This window comes from Kogia breviceps, chromosome 5 (genome assembly GCF_026419965.1).
Source record: "Kogia breviceps isolate mKogBre1 chromosome 5, mKogBre1 haplotype 1, whole genome shotgun sequence".
In the NCBI taxonomy this organism is placed as follows: Eukaryota; Metazoa; Chordata; class Mammalia; order Artiodactyla; family Physeteridae; genus Kogia; species Kogia breviceps.
Genome location: NC_081314.1, coordinates 55,936,653 through 55,959,833, shown reverse-complemented (window position 1 = coordinate 55,959,833; position 23,181 = coordinate 55,936,653). Strand labels below are relative to the sequence as shown.

At 40.8% G+C, this 23,181-nt stretch overlaps 1 protein-coding gene across 4 annotated transcripts in view; it reads right to left on the bottom strand.

Annotated features, from left to right (window-relative positions):
- The window catches only part of FNDC3B (fibronectin type III domain containing 3B), a 357,724-nt gene that overhangs the window by 131,675 nt on the left and 202,868 nt on the right, over positions 1-23,181 (bottom strand). For all 4 annotated transcript variants that reach the window (XM_059065627.2, XM_067034020.1, XM_067034019.1 and 1 more), the window contains 2 exons: positions 15,797-16,040; positions 12,172-12,459 (listed from right to left, as the gene is read on the bottom strand). In XM_059065627.2, the coding sequence (XP_058921610.1) occupies positions 12,172-12,459; positions 15,797-16,040 (532 nt within the window). The remainder of the gene's footprint in view (positions 1-12,171; positions 12,460-15,796; positions 16,041-23,181) is intronic.

Here is a 23,181-nt window from a genome sequence, read left to right as displayed (position 1 = left end):
CAAAGGCACACTAACCCAAGGGTAGAGGTAAACCCCTTTCTTGTTAACTGCCAAGTTAAAGTTTAAAAAGGAAATATTTTTTCTAAATTTCCAGTTTTTAAGCATACCAAAACTCTAAAACATCACTTTAACAACTGCAGAGCACTATTCAAAAATCCAATACTTCAATCTAGTGTATTGCTAACGCTACTGAAGTTCTGTGTAAGGCTTCATTTTTAATTTGCTTATCGAATCTACACTGGCAGTGAATGTTCTAACTCAGCACAGAAGGAAGACATAAGCTTCAGGAAAGCCCAAAGGGGAAAGAGTAAGAGTTTTATTTACATGGAGATTTGGTCAAAGTGGAGCTGCCCAAAGTGGAGCAATAAAAGGGCTCATGGACCACAACAGGGCAAAAGGGCTGTGTCCTACTCCTCTGGAAAATGCTGACTGAGTGGGTGGAATGCAATCTATGAAAATGGAGCCATGAAACCTCTCTGCTTTTCTTCCTCTTATTTTTGCCAAATTATCTTTATTCCACAATCCATCGGATCTTCTCTGTCCACCACGTTTCCTCCTTTCATTCTACTTATTTTCCTTTTTGCCAGTTCCTTTTGTTTCAATGTGCCATTCCTCTGAGGCCCTTCTCCTCTCACTCTCGCCTCCTCATTTTCCAGTGTTCCGGATATCACAATTCCCTTTTGTGCCTGGAGCAAATCATTCCCACAACTAACACCTGCTCTTTCCTGCCCCCTTTTCTGAGCTCAACGCCTGCCTGCGTGGAAAGCTCCATTCTTCTGATGCAGCTGGGAAGTAGCAGCTACAATCGGGAGTGGTGGGGCACGAGGCACATATAAGAATGCAAACTCAGCACCAGAAGACAAGAAGAGATTTTATGGTCAACTACAGCGACATTCACACTCTTTACTTTGTAAATCCTAAATCGCAAGCAATGAGCTAGTATCACTGCTGTCTCCCATGGACCTTACCCATTTTACCCTTGTGTTCTCTACTCAATCCTTAATAGAATTTCAAGGTCTCATTATAGTAGCAAAGACTGGAACAGCGTGAAATAATCGGCTGCACTGTGGTGTGTATGGTTGGGCAAATTAGTTGAAAATAAAAGCCAAGGCAAGTCAGAGCAGGAAGGATGGCCTGTAATTAGCATATCTGCAATACTGCCTATAATCATCACGTTACAAGAAACTGGTCCTGTAAAACCAGAGATTCGGGGGCTTCCCTGGTGGCACAGTGGTTGAGAATCTGCCTGTTAATGCAGGGGACACGAGTTCGAGCCCTGGTCTGGGAGAGCCTGTGCTCCGCAACAAGAGAGGTCGTGATAGTGAGAGACCCACGCACCGTGATGAAGAGTGCCCCCCCCCTTGCCACAACTAGAGAAAGCCCTCGCACAGAAACGAAGACCCAACACAGCAAAAATAAATAAATTAATAAACTCCTACCCCCAACATCTTAAAACAAAACAAAACAAAACAACCCCCAGAGATTCGATACCCTGCCTCTTCATACAGCACTTACATACAGGAATCCTAGAGGACCATTCCACAGGAGATGTAGCGACAAAATCAATGTTGACATAACAGCTGGAAAGTTGCCAAAGTTCCATCACAAATGTCGAGACTATTTCAGATGGAGTATTAATAGGCATGGTCCCCAACTCCACATACCATGTGGCGGCCAGCCTCTGGGATGACCCCTCCCCTACCTCACCCCACCATCATCCCACCTCAGGGTAGACGCCTTCCACACCGTATCAGTAGGTACAATATGCGACCAACAGAATGTGGACGTGTATGACTTCTGAGGTATAAGGAAGAACTGTGAAAGAGCTTGAAATTTAGTGGCTTTCCTAGCAAGCTTATCCGTCTGGGTTAACTAACGGCCCTACAGCAAGTAATATGAGTGTTAGCAAAATATAGAGAAGTCGTGGCTTGCCCAAGTCATCTCCAGCTACTCCTCCTTTTGCAGCACTTCTAACACCTAGCAAAGTAATTTAAAGCCGTGTGTTGAGAAGGTTCAGACACAGAATCAAGCTGGCCCATTCGGCTCTACTGCTCAGCCTCACAAGAGAATCCAGCCCGGAGAAGAGGTAGAGGAGAGATAAGGAGGGAACTGAATTTTATTCTTGCCCAGGATTTACCAGGCTGTTGGTGGTAGACGGTCACGGTCTTTTCTTGGGACTGGATGCCCCTCTGACTCCCCTCATCTCTCAAATCCTTGGCACTGAAAGTTACTCAACACTGACTCAGAACACAGGAGGCCCTGTCCTGCAGCACTCCGGTGGGGGGGGGGGTTGCACTCCCAGGCCGGAGGTTCTGTTAACATGACCCACATGAGGCAGTTCTCTTAAGCAGAAAAATGGCATGGTCATTCTTTATCCATATTCTTTAACATTTCTCAAGCACTTAGTGCCTCTAAAATTGTATTAAGAACTCATGACAGCCTTCTGAAATAGGTGCTATTAATGGTCCCCATTTTATACAGACATGAAGAAACTGAAGCTCTGAGAGATGAACTATCTTGCCCAAAGCCCCGAGGTTCACAAGGGGCAGAGGCGGGACTAAACCCAGATCTGCAAGGTCCTGACTAGTATGTTATTTTGCTTCTAAGTATGGCACATTTCTGATGATGCCCTTTGACCCAGTTAAATTCAGAATTCAACTTAGCTAAATGAGAGAATAACATGTAAAAGTTTCAATTCAATCAAATTGAAGGTTATATATGTACCAGAAACAAACCATGTCATCACTTATACCTGCTGTTTAAAGGGTTCTTTGGGATGACATGTATTTTACCCACGTGGGTTCTGATGTCATCTAAATGCCTCTATGATCAGTTCCCAAGAAAGCAAAAAAGGCAGAGAAAATAATATGGGTTCACAGAGTTAAGTACTACATATGGTAGAAACTAATCAAAATTCTGTCCTCAATCTTCTGGTGAACATTCACTGCAAGAGAAAACTCAAAACTTTTTGCATGTTGTCTGTCTTTTTGTATGTAACTGAAAAATGGGAAGCTTCAAGTATGATTTAATGCGCTAAGACTTCTTAAACTGACATGACAAAAATATCTCATCCTGTCTGTTGAAAGAACCATGTAGTTAACATCTTTAAAACATTCCAGATTGCAACAGAAATACAGGGGGGAAGGGAAAAAGGCAAAAAGATAAGTGATGGAACTTGATAAAGACAACTATATACACTCTACTCATTAGCAAAAATTTGGGCCACCACATTTTCCTCTTTGTTGAGCCACAGATTTTGCCTTTGTATCAGGAAAGTCAATGCCTCTGGAAGGAAAAAAAATATCAGAACACTGGGGTCTTACTGAAAAAAGTTATTCATTGCTGGATTTCTCCAGCTCTGGCCCTCAGAGGACAGTGCCCAGGTCAGAAAGCACCTGTCAGTGAGCAGCACCCTCCCCCTGAAAACAGCCTTCTGTCCCCAAGCCTCCCTCCCTTCCATCCCACACGGAGGCAGTTGTTGCAAGGCCTGGAAACCTGCTCAGACCTCTCCCAGCATCACTCAGGGGACTTTGAGACTAGGGGATGGATCTGGCAATCTACGTCTGAAATGGAAGTAAGGGTGTTAATTGCTCAGTTTCCTGCCAAAATGAGAGTATCTTGCATTTTGATCCGAGGGTCCACATTGTCTCTTTAAAAAAAATAAAAGTCATTTGGGTTTGTCTGGACTATTTTCACTTTTCAGACTGTACTTGGCAGAAGAATGGGTAAATTCCACTGACTTGAGCTCATTTTTTTTTTTCATGTTTTCTTGATATTTTTGCCATGCACAGGATTCATATGCAGCTGCAGACAGGTGAAAACACATGGGATTTATCATCACCAAAGACTTGAGATGAAGCAATAATGAAAATCCAACTAGAAACTGTACATTTTCAAATGCAGTGTGGAAAGCACCCACACCGGGAGAAAGGACCCCTGCCCCCTGCACAAGTTAACTCTCTTCCAAAACACCCAGTCTGAGTATGCCTAGGAGGTATGTGCTCATGAGAGAAAAAGGCTGCAGGTGAAAGAAGAAATGAGGGACTTACGAAGTGTGAAAGCCCCACTAAACACCTTATTGAAAACAGAGCACCAGTGTTCTCTCTTATGGGGAGCCAGGACCAAAAGAGACTCCAAAAGAGAATCTGCCTTGACTCCTCACATTCCAGACCTTATTAACATTAGGCTTGTCCTTCCAAACAAAGGAAACGACTGTCAGCTCTGCACAGGTGGATGAAGCCACCCCTCCCAGAGCCAAGCCACCCAGCAAGAGATAGCCTCCAAGGACCCGCAACTGCTCATAACCTCAGACCTCCGGAGGAAAAGGCCATCCTCACCCTCGCTACGGCAATTCTTATCTGCAGAAAGAATAAACTTTCCTGCTAATTTCAGTACATAGATATTGGGGTCAGATTCTGGTTTCTGACCAGTAAGAGCAAAATGTAGAAAGAGAAAAAATGTCAGGGAGGGCCATCTGAGAAGAAATCAGAACACAAAAACCTGGTAATAAGGAATACCACTACTGGAGGTCAGAAGGAGAAAAGCGCAATAATAATGCTTTTGTCACCAGCTTTCAATGTTACAATCAGAAACTATCATTATATGTGATGGAATTTTATCAACAGTGTAACTGAAACTCTGGATTGTCAACAATTCCAAAGGTCAAATGCCAAAAGTATGCTGTATCTTCATCTTCTTCTATATTTGGAATTCTTACCATTTTGTCCCAATGTTTTCCCATACGGCACTTGTTCTAGACGTCTTCACGTAAACTACTACTTATACATTAGCAACATAAAAGGGACTCTTCCACCTCCCGTATATGCTTGCTTATCATTATACAGGTACTACAAAAGGAATAAGCCTCAACTTAAAACGAGTGTTTTAACGGAATGCCTCCCATACCCCTCATTTAAAAATCTTCCTTCAAAATTGCTTGGCATTCACTGGGCCAGGGGTCTTCAAATGTTACTGTGCCTGATTACCACCTGGAGAGCTCAACAAAACACAGGCTGCTGGGTCCCACCTCCACCACCAACTGTAATCCAGCAGGTCTGGGGCAGGCCAGGAGGACACACGTCTTACAAGCTCCTAGATGGTGATGAAGCTGTGGCCTGGGACTGAATAGCCAGATTCCAAGTGAGGGTGAGGAAAGCTTTGTGGATGACAAGTGCCCATATCTCCCACCCCAAGCACAGCAGCACCGACTCTATCTGCTGTTACAACGCCTGCGTATGTGTGTGTGAGAAAGAGAGAAAGAGAGAGAGAGATAGTGGTGGTGGGGGAGGAAGGATACTGTATTTCATTGGGGATCCACATGAGATTTTTTGAAAAAGGAAGATCTGTTCATTGATAAGATTTTGAAAATCACTGACTTTAACTCACCTGCTCATTTTACTGAAAGGGAAACTGAGGCCTAGTGAAATGACTTGTTATGTATCAAGTTATCTAAAACACAAACAACTGTTATCTTACAAATCCATTAAGGTTTTAAAATGTTCAAGTAATGAGTGAAAAAGATAAACCCAGGGATGAGGTAAAGGTCAGCAGTATCAACTGCACACACAAAATACTTTCACACACACACACACAAAAGGTGTTTGGAGACTGTGACTTATAAACACTCTTGATGTTCTTTCTTTCTCTCCTTCCCCTACCCAAACAACACCCCACCCGTTATTAATGGGGTTGCTTAAGTGTTTTCATATTATCAGACAGTGGATCCTCACCAAAGTTTTCATTTTTCACTCTGGCTTCACATAATCATTTCTAAAACAGTACTAGCAGACAACCTAATTCTCCTTTCTGAGGATATATCAATATGACACAGGGACTACACCGCTGGCTGAAAACTAGGGGATTTCAGTTACAAAACTGTACCCTCTGAGTAACTTCCTTGATATCATATGCTTCGGTTTTTACCAAGGATAAAATGGAAGGATGAAACTTCCCTCTCACTCAATGAAGAGCAACAGAAACTTCTGTAGCCTCTGTGATAAAAGGAACATGACAATCTTGACTTGGTTTGGGCCATAGAAGAGGCTCAAGGCCCAGCTCTTCTTGCACAACATTCTGCACACAAGGACAAATTCTGTCATCCCGTCCTTGAACAACTATAGACATGGTGCTCAGGCACTGATCTAAAATCAAATGCTAGTTAAGGAAAGGAAAGAGAAGGGAAATTTTCTCGAAATATTTTCCCCTAATCAATCTGCCATTATTATGCCTTGGGGAGACAGACAGTCTTCACAGAAAGAGATGATATTTGAGTTAGCTCTCGAAGGACTGAGTTGGAGTGTACTAGACATAGGGACTGGAAGGAAAAGCCGAGAAGAGAAGATGAGGCATGGTCTTGAAATAGGGCAAAACTTTGGACAGCTGGTGGGGAACTCTAAAGTACTTGGGAAGGTGAGCATCAAGCAGCTTAGACTTTATTCTCTGGACAATGGGGATCACCCTGGAGGTTCCTTAACGAGGGAAACAGCACGTTTGGATCTGACGTAGCTGAGGTCGTAATCAGAGGATGGGATGGAGAGGAAGATGGATAATCCCATTTCTTAAGACATAAGGTGGTCCTTCTCAGACTGAGCATAGGGAATCCTAACTCAGCTTTCTAAAAAAATGTATGAGGAGATGCCAAAGACAGAGTTCATTAGAAAGGATGTCCCAAGAGGGTATCCAGAGTTCTCGCTCACTCAGAACTTTTAAGTGTCCCTGATGGGGTGATGAGAAGATGTGTGAAATCTGGCACCTCTGGGTAGGCAGCACATTTTTACCCCAGTAGCAATCTCTCTCAGAGAGCCTGGATGCAACTTTCAGAGGTAGAGGTCCAGGAGTACAGGGTTGAGCTTCCAAAATGAAGACAGGTTTAGGCAGAAGGAAGCCAGTTCTGGCTTACAGGGGAAGGAGTTGCAGGGCGAGGGCATGAAGGCAAGAGAGATGGCATCGGATGGCAGGAGGGGGAGAAGGGGGTGCAGGGGCACATAGAGATACTTGTTTTGAGAAGGGCATATATCTTGATGAGAGTTGATCCTAAGATTACAGGGGGGAGATGATAAGAATATTCAAGTAACAAGGGTGACCGTTATACTGAGGCGTTAAGAACCGAGATAGACTACTTTTAATATTTAATATTGGGAATTAAAATACCTATTTTACAGATGAGGATACAGAGAGCCAGGGAATACTAAAAGCAAATAGTCATCAAGTGACAAAACCTGATTCTAAGCCAAGTGTGTCTGATACCAAAGCCCCAACTGTTCTCTGCCCACGTCACACCGTCAATTCCAAGGTGTACAAGAAAACAGGAATCCTACATTTCCCTGATGGTACTATAGACTTTGTCCTGCCTAAGCTGTTTTCCTGAAGGTACCAGCAGTAAATGAAAGGAGGGGTTGGCTGCAGAGCAGATGGCTTGTTTTAGAGAACAGGGCAGTTAAGAACACAGGGTTCATTCCACAATATTTACTAAGTACATACTATGTGCCACACACGGTCCTAGGAGGTGGGGAGAGGGTAGTGAGCTAAAGTTCCTACCTCACATCATATACAGACTAGCAAACCACACCTTCTGTAACCATCCTTGATATCAGAACAGTAGTTCTCTACCTTGCCGGCCATCATTCTCAGTGGAAGTTTAATAAAAAACAGGAAGCCAGATCAGGTGAAGAGATTCTGGTTTAGCAGGTCTGAAATGAGGGTTAGGGGTCTGCATTTTTTGGAAGTTCCACCAGTGTTTCTGAAGTACAAACAAGAGAACCAAGGGCTTCCCTGGTGGCGCAGTGGTTGAGAATCCGCCTGCCGATGCAGGGGACACGGGTTCGTTCCCCGGTCCGGGAAGATCCCACATGCCGTGGAGCGGCTGGGCCCGTGAGCCATGGCCGCTGAGCCTGCGCGTCCGGAGCCTGTGCTCCGCAACGGGAGAGGCCACAACAGTGAGAGGCCCGCGTATCACAAAAAAAAAAAAAAAAAAAAAAAAAAACAAGAGAACCAAGATTCCAGAGAGTAATTAATCAATCTCCATCTTTTTAATATATTTATTTGTTTAGATTAACATAATTTGTTTGCTTATCACAGGACCAGGTACAAATTTGAAGTTTGCCCTTTTCCTTTTACATTTGTATTTTCTAAGTGGTTTAAAAGGCGGTAAGTAATTCAAGTAGATTCCCTCAAAAACTAGAGAATTCTGAGATTAAAAGCTGGCCTCCTCTGGCAGATGTGGGCATCTTAAGTAGAAAGATACCACAACCTGTACGTCATGGTTAAGTATAAACCCTAATCTTGCGTGAACTACATATGAATGTAAACAGATCAACATACTAGAATTAATCAGATGGCACTGTAAACTTCAGAATTATTTGAGAAACTTACTTGCTGGGTACAGAAGTCAGTTGCAGTACATTCAAGCAAAAAGATACCCTGGGAGAATGTTGCCATTTGCGTACTAGAAGGCAGAAGAAGCCTTCTGGGATCCTTTCAGCCAACAATCACGTTCTGAGGCAGACAGGGCTGAACCATTATGAACAACATTATGGAATCCAGGAAAAAGAGGTGCTTTTGTTCACCTATTACACCTGATTCAGGTTTTCCTCTTTGCTTCGACAACCTGGAGGCTCAAAGCCAAATACATGGCCTACATCAAGCAACTCTTCGGGATTCTTTACGTACAACCTTACTCGTGTCTTCGTCTTATTTGTCCTCAGTTTCCTCAGATATTTATTTTTTTATAGATTACTTTTCAGAGCAGTTTTAATTGCAGAGCAAAACTGAGCAGATGCAAAGAAGGTCCTTATACACCCCACCCACCACATGCATGGAGCCTGCCCCACCTATCATGTTCACGCCAGAGCGGTACATTTGTTACAACTGATGTACCTACACTGACACACCACCATTACCAAGTCCATAGTTTACGTTAGGGTGTATGTAACTCTTGGTGTTGTACACTGTATGGGTTTTGACCAATGTATGTGATATGTACCCACCATTACAGTATCAGACAAAGTAGTTTCATTGCCCTAAAAATCCTCTGTGCTCTGCCTGTTCACTCCTTACTCCCCCAACCCCTGACATCTATGAATCTTTTCACTGCCTCCATAGTTTTGCTTTTTCCTATTGGATAGTTGGAATCATACAGTATGTAGCCTTTTCAGACTGACTTGTTTCACTTAGTAACATGTATTTAAGGTGGCTCCATGTCTTTTATAGCTAGATAGCTCATTTCTTCTTAGTGCTGAGTAATACTCCATGTGTGGATGAACCAGTTTATTTATCCATTTACTTACTGAAGGATACCTTGGTTGCTTCCAAGTTTTGGCAATTATGAATGAAGCAGCTCCAAACATCCTTTTTTTTTTTTTTTTTTTTTGTGGTATGCGGGCCTCTCACTGTTGTGGCCTCTCCCATTGCAGAGCACAGGCTCTGGAAGCGCAGGCTCAGCGGCCATGGCTCACGGGCCCAGCTGCTACGCGGCATGTGGGATCCTCCCGGACCGGGGCACGAACCTGTATCCCATGCATCAGCAGGCGGGCTCTCAACCACTGCGCCACCAGGGAAGCCCCATGTGTATTTTTTTGTCAGGATGTAAGTTTTCAATTCATGTCAGCAAATGGTTATTTTTTTATCCAACATGTAAACCCTCTCAGAACCTTATTGGAATGTATTAGAGTACATAAAATAATACCCCATCTGATTCTATATTGCATGGCTAAACCATGTGAAGAGTAGCACTTGGAGTGATTGTGAGTAGGCAAATACTGTGACGAGAAGAGGAACAGGGCTTCCCTGGTGGCGCAGTGGTTGAGAGTCTGCCTGCCAATGCAGGGGACACGGGCTCGACCCCTGGTCTGGGAGGATCCCACATGCCGCGGAGCAACTGGGTCCGTGAGCCATGGCTACTGAGCCTGCGAGTCTGAAGCGTGTGCTCCGCAGCAAGAGAGGCTGCGATAGTGAGAGGCCCGTGCACCGCGATGAAGAGTGGCCCCCACTCGCTGCAACTGGAGAATGCCCTCGTGCAGAAACGAAGACCAAACACAGCCAAAAATAAATAAATTAATTAATTTTTTTAAAAAAGAAAAGGAACAATACACCAAGTTTGAACTGAAGGTGAGATAAAAATATTTTCTAACTCTTTTCATTGTGAAACACACACTCCCAGAAGCCCATAGTGAAAAAGATCTCACTGTTACCAACACAATAACATGTTTTCTACACAACAGGAAAGAGCTTAAGGTGCTCAGAATAATTATACTGTCATAATGTAAAATGTCAAAATTCTTGTAAACATATGTACATTAGCAAACATTTCAGTATTGATTTCAATCCAAATCCATTTCCTCTCTTACAGCTATGAGAGAATATTAAAGTATAGAGCAGCTTACAGATTTAGATATATGTAAAAGGAGATAATTGCATACATAAGGAAGGTTTACTTTTGCCAGTTAATTCATAACTACACTAATTTTGTATGCTAACTTCAACCCTGCTTCATCTTATTTCCCTTCTCTTATTGTCTCTCTGCCTCTTAGATCTTACTCAAATTTATTTTATCTGCCTCTATTATATTTATCTATTTCATCTGCCTTAAATCTTTTTTGATGCAAGGCAGAACAAAAAGTATTAAAGAATGAATCAAGTAATCAAGGTAGTTCAAACTTCATAAGCTCTCTGAAGACAGCTTATCATTCTTTTTCTCTTTCCTGTAGACTAAAATTCTCCTTAGGAAAACCTATTTCTCATTTTTTTGTGTGTGAATTCTCTCTTAAATGCCCATGATTTAAAATTATAACTTGCTAATAACTGAATTTCAAACTTAGAAATTATAGTATTATTTGACTAAAAATCATTTTATACGGCAGACACAGCACTTTCCACTAGAAGCTGTTTGAAATGAAAGCCTCTTAGATCTTGGGTCACTTTTTTTTTTTTTGCGGTATGTGGGCCTCTCACTATTGTGGGCTCTTCTGTTGTGGAGCACAGGCTCCGGACGCGCAGGCTCAGCGGCCATGGCTCACGGGCCCAGCCGCTCCACGGCATGTGGGATCTTCCTGGACCGGGGCACGAACCCGTGTCCCCTGCATCGGCAGGCAGACTCTCAACCACTGCGCCACCCAGGAAGCCCATTATTGCTCTTTTTCGTGCTACAGTTCACTCATATGAACAACACGGGAGGAAATGTTGATGCCAGTGTCTGGTTTTACCTAATTTTCCTCTGCCCTGACAGAGGCCAGTTTCCCTACACAATCAACCACACACTAATTCTGTCTTTTTCATTCACAAACACATTCTCACATACACAATGCCGGTTTCTACCTGGATGAGGTCCGATAAGGAAGGAGTGTATTTAATAGTGTTATAATCCGTTCTTACCTTGTCTTTCACATGTCTTTGTTTATTTCTATCTGTTATCTCACCTAGCTTATCAAAACGTTCTTCTTTTGCTTCCCTTAAGTCAGCCTTCTACATATACCTATATAAAAAGCTTCTGTTTTTAACTCCTGTGGCATAAGAACAGGTTGTGTCTAAGTCTTACCTAAAAGCTTCATTTAAAGAACACACACTTTCTTTCCATATTAATTGATCTACAGCCACAAGACTAATCTACAAAGAAAGAAATGCCCTTTTGAACTGATGTCTCTCCATCTATATGTGGTGCCCCTAATTCTTCCTTCTCATCCTCGGTCTATGAATACTTCATGCAGGATGCCAAAGGTGGCACTGAAAACAATAACTGATGAGGGAGACAGAAATATATACCCTTACATGATGAGAAATTTCACTACAGTATGGAAGTACTTACATCTGGTTTTATGAGGTATAATTATTTTGAGATTTAAACTAGCCCTACACTTCTTAGAAAGTTTACCTGTTTTACTTAGGATCTCTTCCACATTTGTCTACTTAGAATGAAACAACGGAAGTAAGCTAACATGAAAACACTTTCAGGTACTTGTTACTGAGATTAAGTAGAACGTGACACAGCACATGTGATCGAAGAAGTAACACTTCTGCCAGGAAGTGGTAATAGAAAAGAGATGATACAATATACTGTCCTTGCTAAGCAAAAGATAAGGTCTACCCTATCACTCCTAGCTGAAAGACCAACTGCCATGCAATACCCTGACATAAAACTTGGCGTCTCACTCTTTCACGGCAAACGTCTTTGAACATTACCTTGCAAGTCTGCGTCACTTGACTTCGGACTGCTTCTTGCTCGCCGCTCTGTTTTCTTAACACCCGGCCCACCGCTGCCTCCTCCCCCGCCTCCGCTGCCACCACCACTGTGGCCCTTCCCGTAGCCGTTGTACACGGTTGTGCAGTTGCTCTTGTAGATCGAAGAAGGAGGGCTGTTGAGGCGATTCTGGCGGTCAATCTGGCGGTCTTTCAGCTTTTTGTGCGGAGGCTTGCTGTACTGGTCTTCTCGGGTGATATAACTCGACATTCCATAGAGTGGTATAATTTCTAAAATGATGATTATGACAAATGCAAGCTCAGTCTACGTTTCCAATAACAAATTATTACAGGGTCAAATGACCTGACGCCTGAAGGAAGAAGTTTAACATATTACTAAATACAGTATAAAAGCGATACGCATATTATACATGTTTAAAATATTCCCATTCATTTCTAACCAAAAAAGGAATAATTAATCATTAAAAAACTATACTGTATGTTCAGAAATGTTCCAGAAATTAAGGGAAATACTAAAGAAGGGTTACTGTCCACCAAGAGTTCACATTTAAGTTGAATAGATAACTAAGCTTGATTTTGCCTGTCATTTGTTTTCAGTAGTTGCAACATACAAAAAAAGTTAGAATTAACAAATAAAATATCCCCTTAAGCAATGTGTTCTTAGAATCAAGATACTTGAAAGTATGCTTATCTTTACGGACAGAATAGCATTTCTATCAGAAAGTATATAGCAACTAGAATATAAGGAGTTATCTGTGCCATCTAGAAGAGCCAACATTTGAACAAAACCTACTAAAATGAAGATGAGAAATTTCCATTAAAAATAATCAAAGCTCACAGAATCAGGGGAAATGTTCAAGGAGATCTTGTAGTGATAAATATAAGCCATCTCTGCAACCTGGTGCCAAGCATAATAATCTAGTCATAAACTAGTATTTTGGGGTGATCAGGAGGCAAGACAAACTGACTAGTAGAATGTCACCTGGCTTCACTATCCATATTTTTACATGGCTCAAAAGAAAATGGGAGCCTGCAAAATAATCTCATGATCTTAGGGGAAAACATTTATTTTAAATTTAAATTTTTTAAGCAATTAAAAATTCTATTTAGACATTAATAAAAATGGTAATGTATAACACAGACACTGGGTCCTGACATGTTTATAAGAAAAAAAGGCCCCACATGCACAGAGTGACCATATAAATTACCATCCAAATCTGAGTATTTCTGAGAGTGATTAGGGAGCATTTCTAATTATTTCTCTTGACACGAGACCTAAACCAGCACTGTCCTAGGCACACCAGGAATGTATGCTCACCCTATATAACTTAATGACTAATGTTTCAATTGTTCAATGGTAAAGCTCCACTTTTCATTTTCTTTCAGTTCACATAGCTTGAGGAAGACCTTTAAAAAGCAAATCTTTACAAGATAACCAATCTGCACTAGAGAAACACAATCCTATTCAAAAAGTGCATGCCCAAATAAATTATGTCTAAACATACAAAAAGAATGGTAAAAAGGCTTTAAATATCACAATGCATTACACTTGAGACTTAAAATATTCACCATGGGTACTGATAGAATAATATTTTAAAACGTCAAGAACTTTTTAAACTCACATGGTTTGGGAAATTAAATGTTTAAATTGCTTTTAGGCATATGCACACTGAGAACTAAGGTAAGACAATACATAAAAGGCTTTTTATTTATAAAGCAAAGGATTTTTGTTTTCTGCTTTCTTTAATTTGGAATCAGTGAAGGCACTTTTATTTTACATTATTGCTCTGTGTTATTTTAATGAAATTAAACCAAAATACCCTGTTCAATGAAGACAATATCATTTCTCTTTTTGCTTAATTCTAATGATGACTTAAATCATACTGTTGTGTAAAATTACAGAGGACAGACACCATTCACAAAACAGTAACTGCATGGCATCCTACTAAAAGACTGCTAAAATAAGGCAGGTCCGACACTCTTCACCAAGCAATGAGTCAGCAGCCAAGGCTTTTCACACTGTCATTAAGCTCAGACCCAACCAGAAAACTCTGACAAATGCTCAAATACTTAATGGGTACTGTGTCAGAGTACTGAATACTTTTTTAAAAACTATACTTAATTAACTGAATTTTTTCAGTTTTTATCAAAATGTTTTTATGGGGCTTCCCTGGTGGCATAGTGGTTAGGGGTCTGCCTGCCTATGCAGGGGACGCGGCTTCGTGCCCCAGTCTGGGAGGATCCCACATGCCGCGGAGCGGCTGCGCCCATGAGCCGTGGCCACTGGGCCTGCGCGTCTGGAGCCTGTGCTCCGCAGCAGGAGAGGCCACAGTGGTGAGAGGCCCGCGTAACGCAAAAAAAAAAAAAAAAAAAAAAAATGTTTTCATGGAACATGCCCAGTCTCTGATGTTTTGCAGTGTTATGCTACCAGACAAAAAGACTTTAGCAATAGGAAGTTATTGATGCCTCCATGCAATTAAAGTATTGATTTCGTCTTTTGCTATCATCTCTCCTTACCCCATTATAATAGCACCTGATCCTTTTGAATTATATTAAATTTCTTTCTAACTACTACTACTACAACTACAAAAAATCAAATTCTATCCCTAAGTTACAACAGGATACAGGGTATTTCACTTAAAATACCCATCTCAAATTTTTCTTTTGTTAATAAGAAAATATTCCAATGTGATATAAACATACAGGGGGAAACATATATATATATAATTGATGAGAGAAAGTAAGGTGATAACTTCCTCCAAAACTAACAGGCATTTCTCATACAATTTATCTGTAAACCAATGTAATAAGTGTTTGAAACAATAAAACACTTCAATTCATAGTCAGACACAGAAGAAAATCCCTTTGCAAAGTCCTAGAGGTTGAAGTCTAATTTTATCCTCACTTATCTGGTTTCTTAGTATCCATTTTGATAGAGAAGGGCTTTAGACTAAACCAACACCAAGGCCAAAACTAAAAAGAAATAACGTTGGTATCTGAGACTCTTTTTCATTTCAAGGTAAATATTTGCCTAACAACCAGTGAAACTGTGGCTGCACTAATGGCTATTCTTAAACTAAAAACAGCGTTCAGGAAGACCACATCAACAGGGGATTTTGAGTTCGCCAAGATTGCAACAGAGCATCCAAGAAACCCAAAGTTTACCAAGACCTTGCAGTCTTCTATCATTGGAAAAGGGGCACAAAACACTTTGTAAATTCCCTTCTACTGCTAAACCATATGGATGCCTAAGAAATAATGTGCTGCAGTTGTGTCTTGGGCCACGCTCACATAAAAATACGTTGTCAGGGCATGGGATCATATGACAGGTTATTGCCTCTTTTCTGAAATAAGAAGTGTCTCTCCCACTACCTGCTCTCTGTGGGGTGGGATGAAGGCAGAATTTGAAAACATATAAAGAAAGAAGGAGTTGCAAGACACAATTCAGGACAAACAAAGTTAGGAATTTCCCATGAGCTTTATACAGCAGATAGAACCTGCTCTACCATGTTTATTACAGAGGAAACAAAGCTGCTCACAAGCTCTCTTAAGCTACTTAAATGTTGTAACCAGTTCCAACAGCTCCTGATGCCAGCAATCTACTCACCTTGTTCGCCATATATTGTAGGGGGAAGATGATGCTGAGGAAAAAACTGAGGCGGCATATCTCCAGGTCCAGTAACAGGTGGGTAGTAAGCTGTGTGTGAGTTATGAATAAAATGCGGGTGGTGAGTCAGGTACGGGGGTAGGTGATGGGTTGGAGACATGGCCGAGGGGTAGCTTGGGGGGTAGCACTCAGGAGACTGGGGTGTGACCACCACCCGGCGGACTCCAGTGTTGTCTTCAATCACCTAAAGAAAACAGCAGAAAGAATGTAGTATGTATTTTTAGTAAATATCCTGTGAATGTATAAGGTATTTAATTACTTCCCTCTTTAACTTTAATCTTCTCTCCTCCATAGGAAAAAAAAGAAAATTAGTGCATGTTGAATTCTGATTCTCTAATTCAGCTAGTTAAATGAATTTTAGCTGGTGGTTTTCCAGAAAGAAGAGACTTTCTGGGCCACGTAAATATGCCTTAGAGGGCTGAGCTTCCACGTCTGCCCCATAACACCCAAACCCATCCCTGCTTTAGCAAGCACAGTTCCATGACACTGGGGATATAGGAAACCAAGGTAACATTAACTGCAAAACCCATAATAGTACCTAAAGGCCATTTAATCTGGAACCAAGGCTGTGGATGAAATGAGGGATCCCAACCCTTCAAACACTTGAGCAACCCCGAATCGAGGACACCTTTGCTCCCAAGATGTCCTGACGATGTACCGAGTGTTGTGAAGGAAACATTATGACCGGGGACCTGCTGTGTGCAGAGTGAGCCAATCAACATTCTATCTATACTTTCTTCAAATGATTTTTAAAAAATTCAACCAAGGAAGGTAACATAAGGCAGTACAAAGCCAATATTTATTGCCTCTGTGGCCAACTGCACGCTACCTGCTGTAGGAGCAAACAACTTGTTGAGACACAAGATAAGAAAAAATACAACAGAAACCATAATCCAAAGGTAAAACTTTGGGGTACAAAGAACAAGAGCATGAAATGGCAGAATCAGAGCAGGCTTCAGGGACCTCAAAGAACTGGTAGGGCTGGGACAGGTGAGAGCATGGCCCCTGCATTAGGGCCTTGCAAAGAAGGGGACAATGACGCCACTAGAATAAACTTGGAAGCCAGAACCAGGCTTCCAAAGACACCAGATGGCCTAATCTAGCTTAAGACAATCAGGTACATACACTGATAGGAAATTTTGTTTAAAAAAAAAAAAAACCCAAAGAACCTGAAAATTAAAGTTGTGTATTGAAATAGACTTCTCATTACATCTCAGGAGGCTGATTATAGGCCAAAATAAAATGACTTAATCATGTCTAGAGCATTCTAATAAAAAAATTATACTAAGCTTTGTTTTTTAAAATACTGCTTGAGACAAAATGGCAAGTTTATCAACATTAGTCTGTACTTCAGTGAACAAGATAGGTTTAATTTTAATAGCCATTAATCTTTATGTTAAGGAAAAAATCTTAGTTTATTAATGAACCTATTAATGTAATAGCTTCAGAATTAACTACTATGTTAATAGTTTATTAATAAAGCAATATTAACTCCTTAAAATTGAGATTCTGAGTCATACTCCCTACTAAAGCTCAGGATGTAGCTTTTTATATATTCTTTATTAAATGTAACCTCTTCCTGGCCTTGGCAACTTAATCACATTAGCCTCATTTAGGCTGCTAAGTTACAGGTATATGTGAAATGGTGCTTAAACCATGACACTAGAAATTCTAATGTATACACTAATAATTATCATCAAAGCATCTTGTTTTTTTCTTTATTGAATTATAGTTGATTTGCAATGTTGTGTTAGTTCCTGTTGTACAGCAGTGATCCAGTTATACATGTGTATATATGTATTCTTTTCCATTATAGTTTATTACAGGATATTGAATATAGTTCCCAGTTCTATACAGTAGGACCTTGTTGTTTATCTATTTTATATATAGCATTGGGTTGGCCAAAAAGTTCCTTTGGTTTTTAAGTAAAAATAAAAGACATTTTTCATTTTCACCAAGAATTTTATTGAACAACGTATTCACTGTTTTGTTCCACTACCTTCTGCCATTTTTCAGGCAACTTCATAATCCCATCTTCCCAAAACGTTTTATCTTTTTGAGCAAAGAACTTTTCCAGGTGCCTTTTACAGTCTTCCAGGGAACTGAAATTTTTTCCATTAAGAGAATTTTGTAAAGACCGAAATAAATGGAAATCTGAAGGTACAATGTCTGGTGAATATGGGGGATGAATCCAAACTTCCCAGCCAAGCTGTAACAGTTTTTGCCTGGTCATCAAAGAAACATGTGGTCTTGCATTATCCTGATGGAAGATTCTGCATTTTCTCTTGACTAATTCCAGATGCTTTTCATCAGGTGCTGCTTTCAGTTGGTCTACTTGGGAGCAGTTCTTGTTGGAATTAATCCTTTGGTTATCTGGAAGGACCTCATAATAGAGGACTCCCTTCCAATCCCACCATATATACAACATCCCCTTCTTTGGATGAAGAACGGCCTTTGGTGTGGTTGGTGGTGGCTCATTTTGCTTGCCCCGCGATCTCATTCCGTTCCACATTATTGTACAGTATCCATTTTTCACTGCCTGTCACAATTTTTTTAAAAAACAGAACATTTTCATTACGTTTCAGTAGAGAATCCCATGAGGAAATATGGTCAAGAAGGTTTTTTGCACTTAATTTATGTGGAACCCAAACATCAAAGTGAGAAACATAGCCAAGCTGGTGCAAATGATTTTCAATGCTTTATTTGGATATTTTGAGCATGTCAGCTATTTCCTACGTGGTATAACATTGATTGTTTTCAATTAAAGTCTCGATTTGATCGCTATCAACTTCAACTGGTCTACCCGACAGTGGAACACCATTCAGCAAGAAATCTCCAGCGCGAAACTTCGCAAACCACTTTTGACACATTCGATCAGTCACAGTACCTTCTCCATACACTGCACAAACTTTTTGCGCTTAAGTTGCAACTTTACCTTTCTCGAAATAATAAAGCATAATATGCTGACAACGTTGCTTTTTCTTCCATCTTCAATATTAAAATGGCTACGTAAAAATTCACCAATTTTGATGTTTTTTTTTTTAATGCACGCTGATATGACAGCTGTCACAATACGATCTAACATTGGTTTTTTTGTTTTGTTTTGTTTTTGTGTGTGGTACATGGGCCTCTCACCACTGCGGCCTCTCCCGTTGCGGAGCACAGGCTCCGGACGCGCAGGCTCAGCGGCCATGGCTCACGGGCCCAGCCGCTCCGCGGAATATGGGATCTTCCCAGACCAGGGCACAAACCCATGTCCCCTGCATCGGCAGGCAGACTCCCAACCATTGTGCCACCAGGGAAGCCCTCTAACATCGTTTTGAATGAAGTTAAAGACAACTAAGTGCTACTCGAGCCTGCTTACGGGAAAATCGGACGAACTTTTTGGTCAACTCAATAGTTTGTATCTGCTAATCCCAAAACCCTAATTTATCCCTCCTCCACCACCCCCTCTTTCCCCTTTGGTAACCACAAGTTTGTTTTCTATGCCTGAGTCGTCTTCTGTTCTGTAAGTAAGTTTATTTGTATTCTATTTTAGATTTCACGTAAGTGATATCATACAATATTTGTCTTTGTCTGGCTTACTTCACTTAGTATGATAATCTCTAGGTCCATGCATGTTGCTGCAAATGGCATTATTTCATTCTTTTTTTTGGCTGACTAGTATTCCACTGTATGTATGTATATATATATATATACCACATCGTCTTTATCCATTCATCTGTCGATGGACATTTAGGTTGATTCCATGTTTTGGCTACTGTATATAGTGCTACTGTGAACACTGGGGTCCATGTATCTTTTCAAATTACAGTTTTCTCCAGATATATGCCCAGCAGTGGGATTGCTGGATCATATGGCAACTCTATTTTTCGTTTCTTAAGGAACCTCCATACTGTTTTCCATAGTGGCTGCACCAATTTACATTCCCACCAACTGTGCAGGAGGGTTCCCTTTTCTCCACACCCTCTGCAGCATTTGTTATTTGCAGACTTTTTAATGATGGTCATTCTGACCAGTGTGAGGTGATACCTCTTTGTAGTTTTGATTTACATTTCTCTAACAGTTAGTGATGTTGAACATCTTTTCATGTGCCTATTGGTCATCTGTATGTCTTCTTTGGAGAAATGTCTATTTAAGTCTTCTGCCCATTTTTTGATTGGGTTTTTGTTTGCTTTTTGTTGTTGTTATTGTTATTGAGTTGTATGAGCTGTGTGTATATTTTGGAAGTTAAGCCCTTGTATGTTGCATCATTTACAAATATTTTCTCGCCTTCCAGAGGTTGTCTTTTTGTTTTGTTTATAGTTTCCTTTGCTGTGCAAAAAGCTTATAAGTTTGATTAGGTCCCATTTGTTTATTTCAAGCATCTTCTATTTTGTCTAACATGCAGAGCATGAATATGGTAGCACATTTTTTTATAATTTTAGTATAAATATGGGTTTTTCTGACCATCTGATATAAACATTCCTTATTCTATAGTGTCTTCTTTCCCTCCACCCTGCCACTAGCTATTAAGAAAAAAGTAAGGCATATTCCAGATGTCCCTCTTTCATACAACCTTCTTTCAATCCCGTGCTAGAAAATGGAAGGGCCACAGAAGTATTTGTTTTCTAGAAGTTTACAACCTTCATTATTTCAGTCAACGTAAAACTTCCAATGATCAAGCAGCCTATACAGACTTGACTGAGGTAGTACAAGAAGAACAGGGCTCTCACTAAATATGAAGAACAACCCTGGGCTTGTAAACAGGGGTAGTTACAATGAAGAGAAATTACTTTCATTTCATCATATAGTTTCTGACTTGTGAAAGTGCTTAAAAAAAAAGTTGGGCAAACAGCACTAACAAAATTAAGAATTCCAGTCAAGGGGAAAAAAATAAAGTAAAATAAAAGAGATACAGAGCTGAAACTTTATCTTTTTACTACTATATTTTATAAGAATAAATATTTCCACTATTTACAAAAATTAATAAATCTTAAGTAGAAATTACTATTCACCAAAAAATGGATTTCCAGTTAGCGAACTAAGTAGCTTCTTGAAACCACAAACTGCCTGCATATATGAAAACTGTTTGATAGTCCCATATTTAATTATCTTAAATTATTCTGTGTTATTTGTGAAAGAAGTCTATTTACATCTACATGTGTGATGGGATACTTTCGGAAACCTGCTCCTTAGCCAATCAAAGCCTACCTTATGACTAAAAATATTTTTATGAAATGAAATATTCTGAAATAATCAGAAACAAAAATCAAAAACTTTGTACTGAGTATTTTGTCTTTTTTTTTTTTTTTTTTTTTTTTTTTTGTGGTACGTGGGCCTCTCACCGCTGTGGCCTCTCCCGCTGCGGAGCACGGGCTCCGGACGCACAGGCCCAGCGGCCACGGCTCACGGGCCCAGCCGCTCCGCGGCACGTGGGATCCTCCCAGACCGGGGCACGAACCCGCGTCCCCCGCATCGGCAGGCGGACTCTCAACCACTGCGCCACCAGGGAAGCCCGAGTATTTTGTTTATTGTTCTTCCATAACACAAACTGCAGCATATTTAATTATTAAATGCAGTTTTGATCTATGTCTAAGGAAATTATGCCTATGTTCCTCCAAAGAATAAGAAAGTCTGAGGAGCGATAATATGCACAAAATAATAAGCAACTCAGGAAATGGTGGCAATAACATTCTTTGTTTAAAAAATACGGTTCATAAAGAAATGTATTATTGTAGCAGAAGAATTAAGACATCAAAAAGAGTTCAGTCTAAAAATCCTGAGACAATAAAAATGTGCCTTTAGTCTTCATAAACGACCATGGAAAAGACAATTCATTTCCTTTTGGGGTGAATGAAATTGGGACATTGTCCAGAAGCAGAAATATCACCTGTATTCAATTCAACAACTATTTCCTGATACATACTATGAGCTAAGCACTGAATATTCAAAAGTGGGAAAAAAAATAGGTGCCTAAACATTAAGATTTGTCTAGTTAGCCTAAAAATAAAGAGAAAAATTAGATTGAGTCCTAGTGATTTCTGTTCAGTAATCAGAACAAAGTACTGTTTTTTCAGAAATGAAAGCCAAGTATTCTTCATCTAGATTTTTTTCTAGCCCTGTGACTCAACGGAACACTCACCTTCTCCAGAGAGCACAGATCCTTGGAAAACATCATTGTGCTAGGTCCTCAAGATTGCCACCTGTTATGCACTGAATTATGTGTCTTCCTCCCTGCCCCGCACCAATTCATATATTTATGTCCTAACCCCCAGTACCTCAGCATGTGACTGTATTTGGAGATAGGGCCTTTAATGAAGTAATTATGGTAAAATGAGGTCATATGGGTGGGTCCTAATCAGACATGACTGATATCCATATAAGAAAAGGAAATTAAGACACAGGCAGGCAGAGGGAAGACCATGTGAGGACAGCAAAGGAAGAAAGCCATCAACAAGCCAACAAGAGGCCTTAAAAGAAACCAAACTGATAGCCTGAGGAACTATGAGGAAATAATTTCTGTTGTTTAAGCCGCCCAGTCTATGACACTTTGTTATGGTGGCCTTTGCAAATTAAAATACCACCTCTCTGGGGCTTCCCTGGTGGCACAGTGGTTGAGAGTCCGCCTGCCGATGCAGGGCACGCGGGTTCATGCCCCGGTCCGGGAAGAGCCCACGTGCTGCAGAGAGGGCCCGTGAGCCATGGCCACTGAGCCTGCACGTCCAGAGCCTGTGCTCCGCAACGGGAGAGGCCACAACAGTGAAAGGCCCGCGTACCGCAAAAAAAAAAAAAAAAAAGAAGAAGAAAATAACACACCATTGTAAAGCAATTATACTCCAATAAAGATGTTTAAAAAATATATATAGCTTAATTTCTCAGCCCAAATCATGATAATTAACTGTCATCTCCTATACTACTAAAATTGTGAAGCAAAGTTGGGAACAAAATACAGAAATCTAAAAGGCTATAGTGGACTTCCCTTGTGGTACAGTGGTTAAGAATCTGCCTGCCAATACAGGGGACACGGGTTCATGCCCCGGTCCGGGAAGATCCCACATGCCGCAGAGCAGCTGGGCCCATGAGCCATGGCCGCTGAGCCTGCATGTCGCTCCCCAATGGGAGAGGCCACAGCAGCGAGAGGCCCAAGTACCGCAAAAACAAAACAAAACAAAAAACCAAACTGATAGCCTGAGGAAATGTGAGGAAATAATTTCTGTTGTTTAAGCTGCCCAGTCTATGACACTTTGTTATGGTGGCCCTTGCAAATTAAAATACCACCTCTCAGAGCCTCCTATCTTAAGTTCTACCATTCTTGTCTGCTTAAAACAAAAACAAAAAACAAA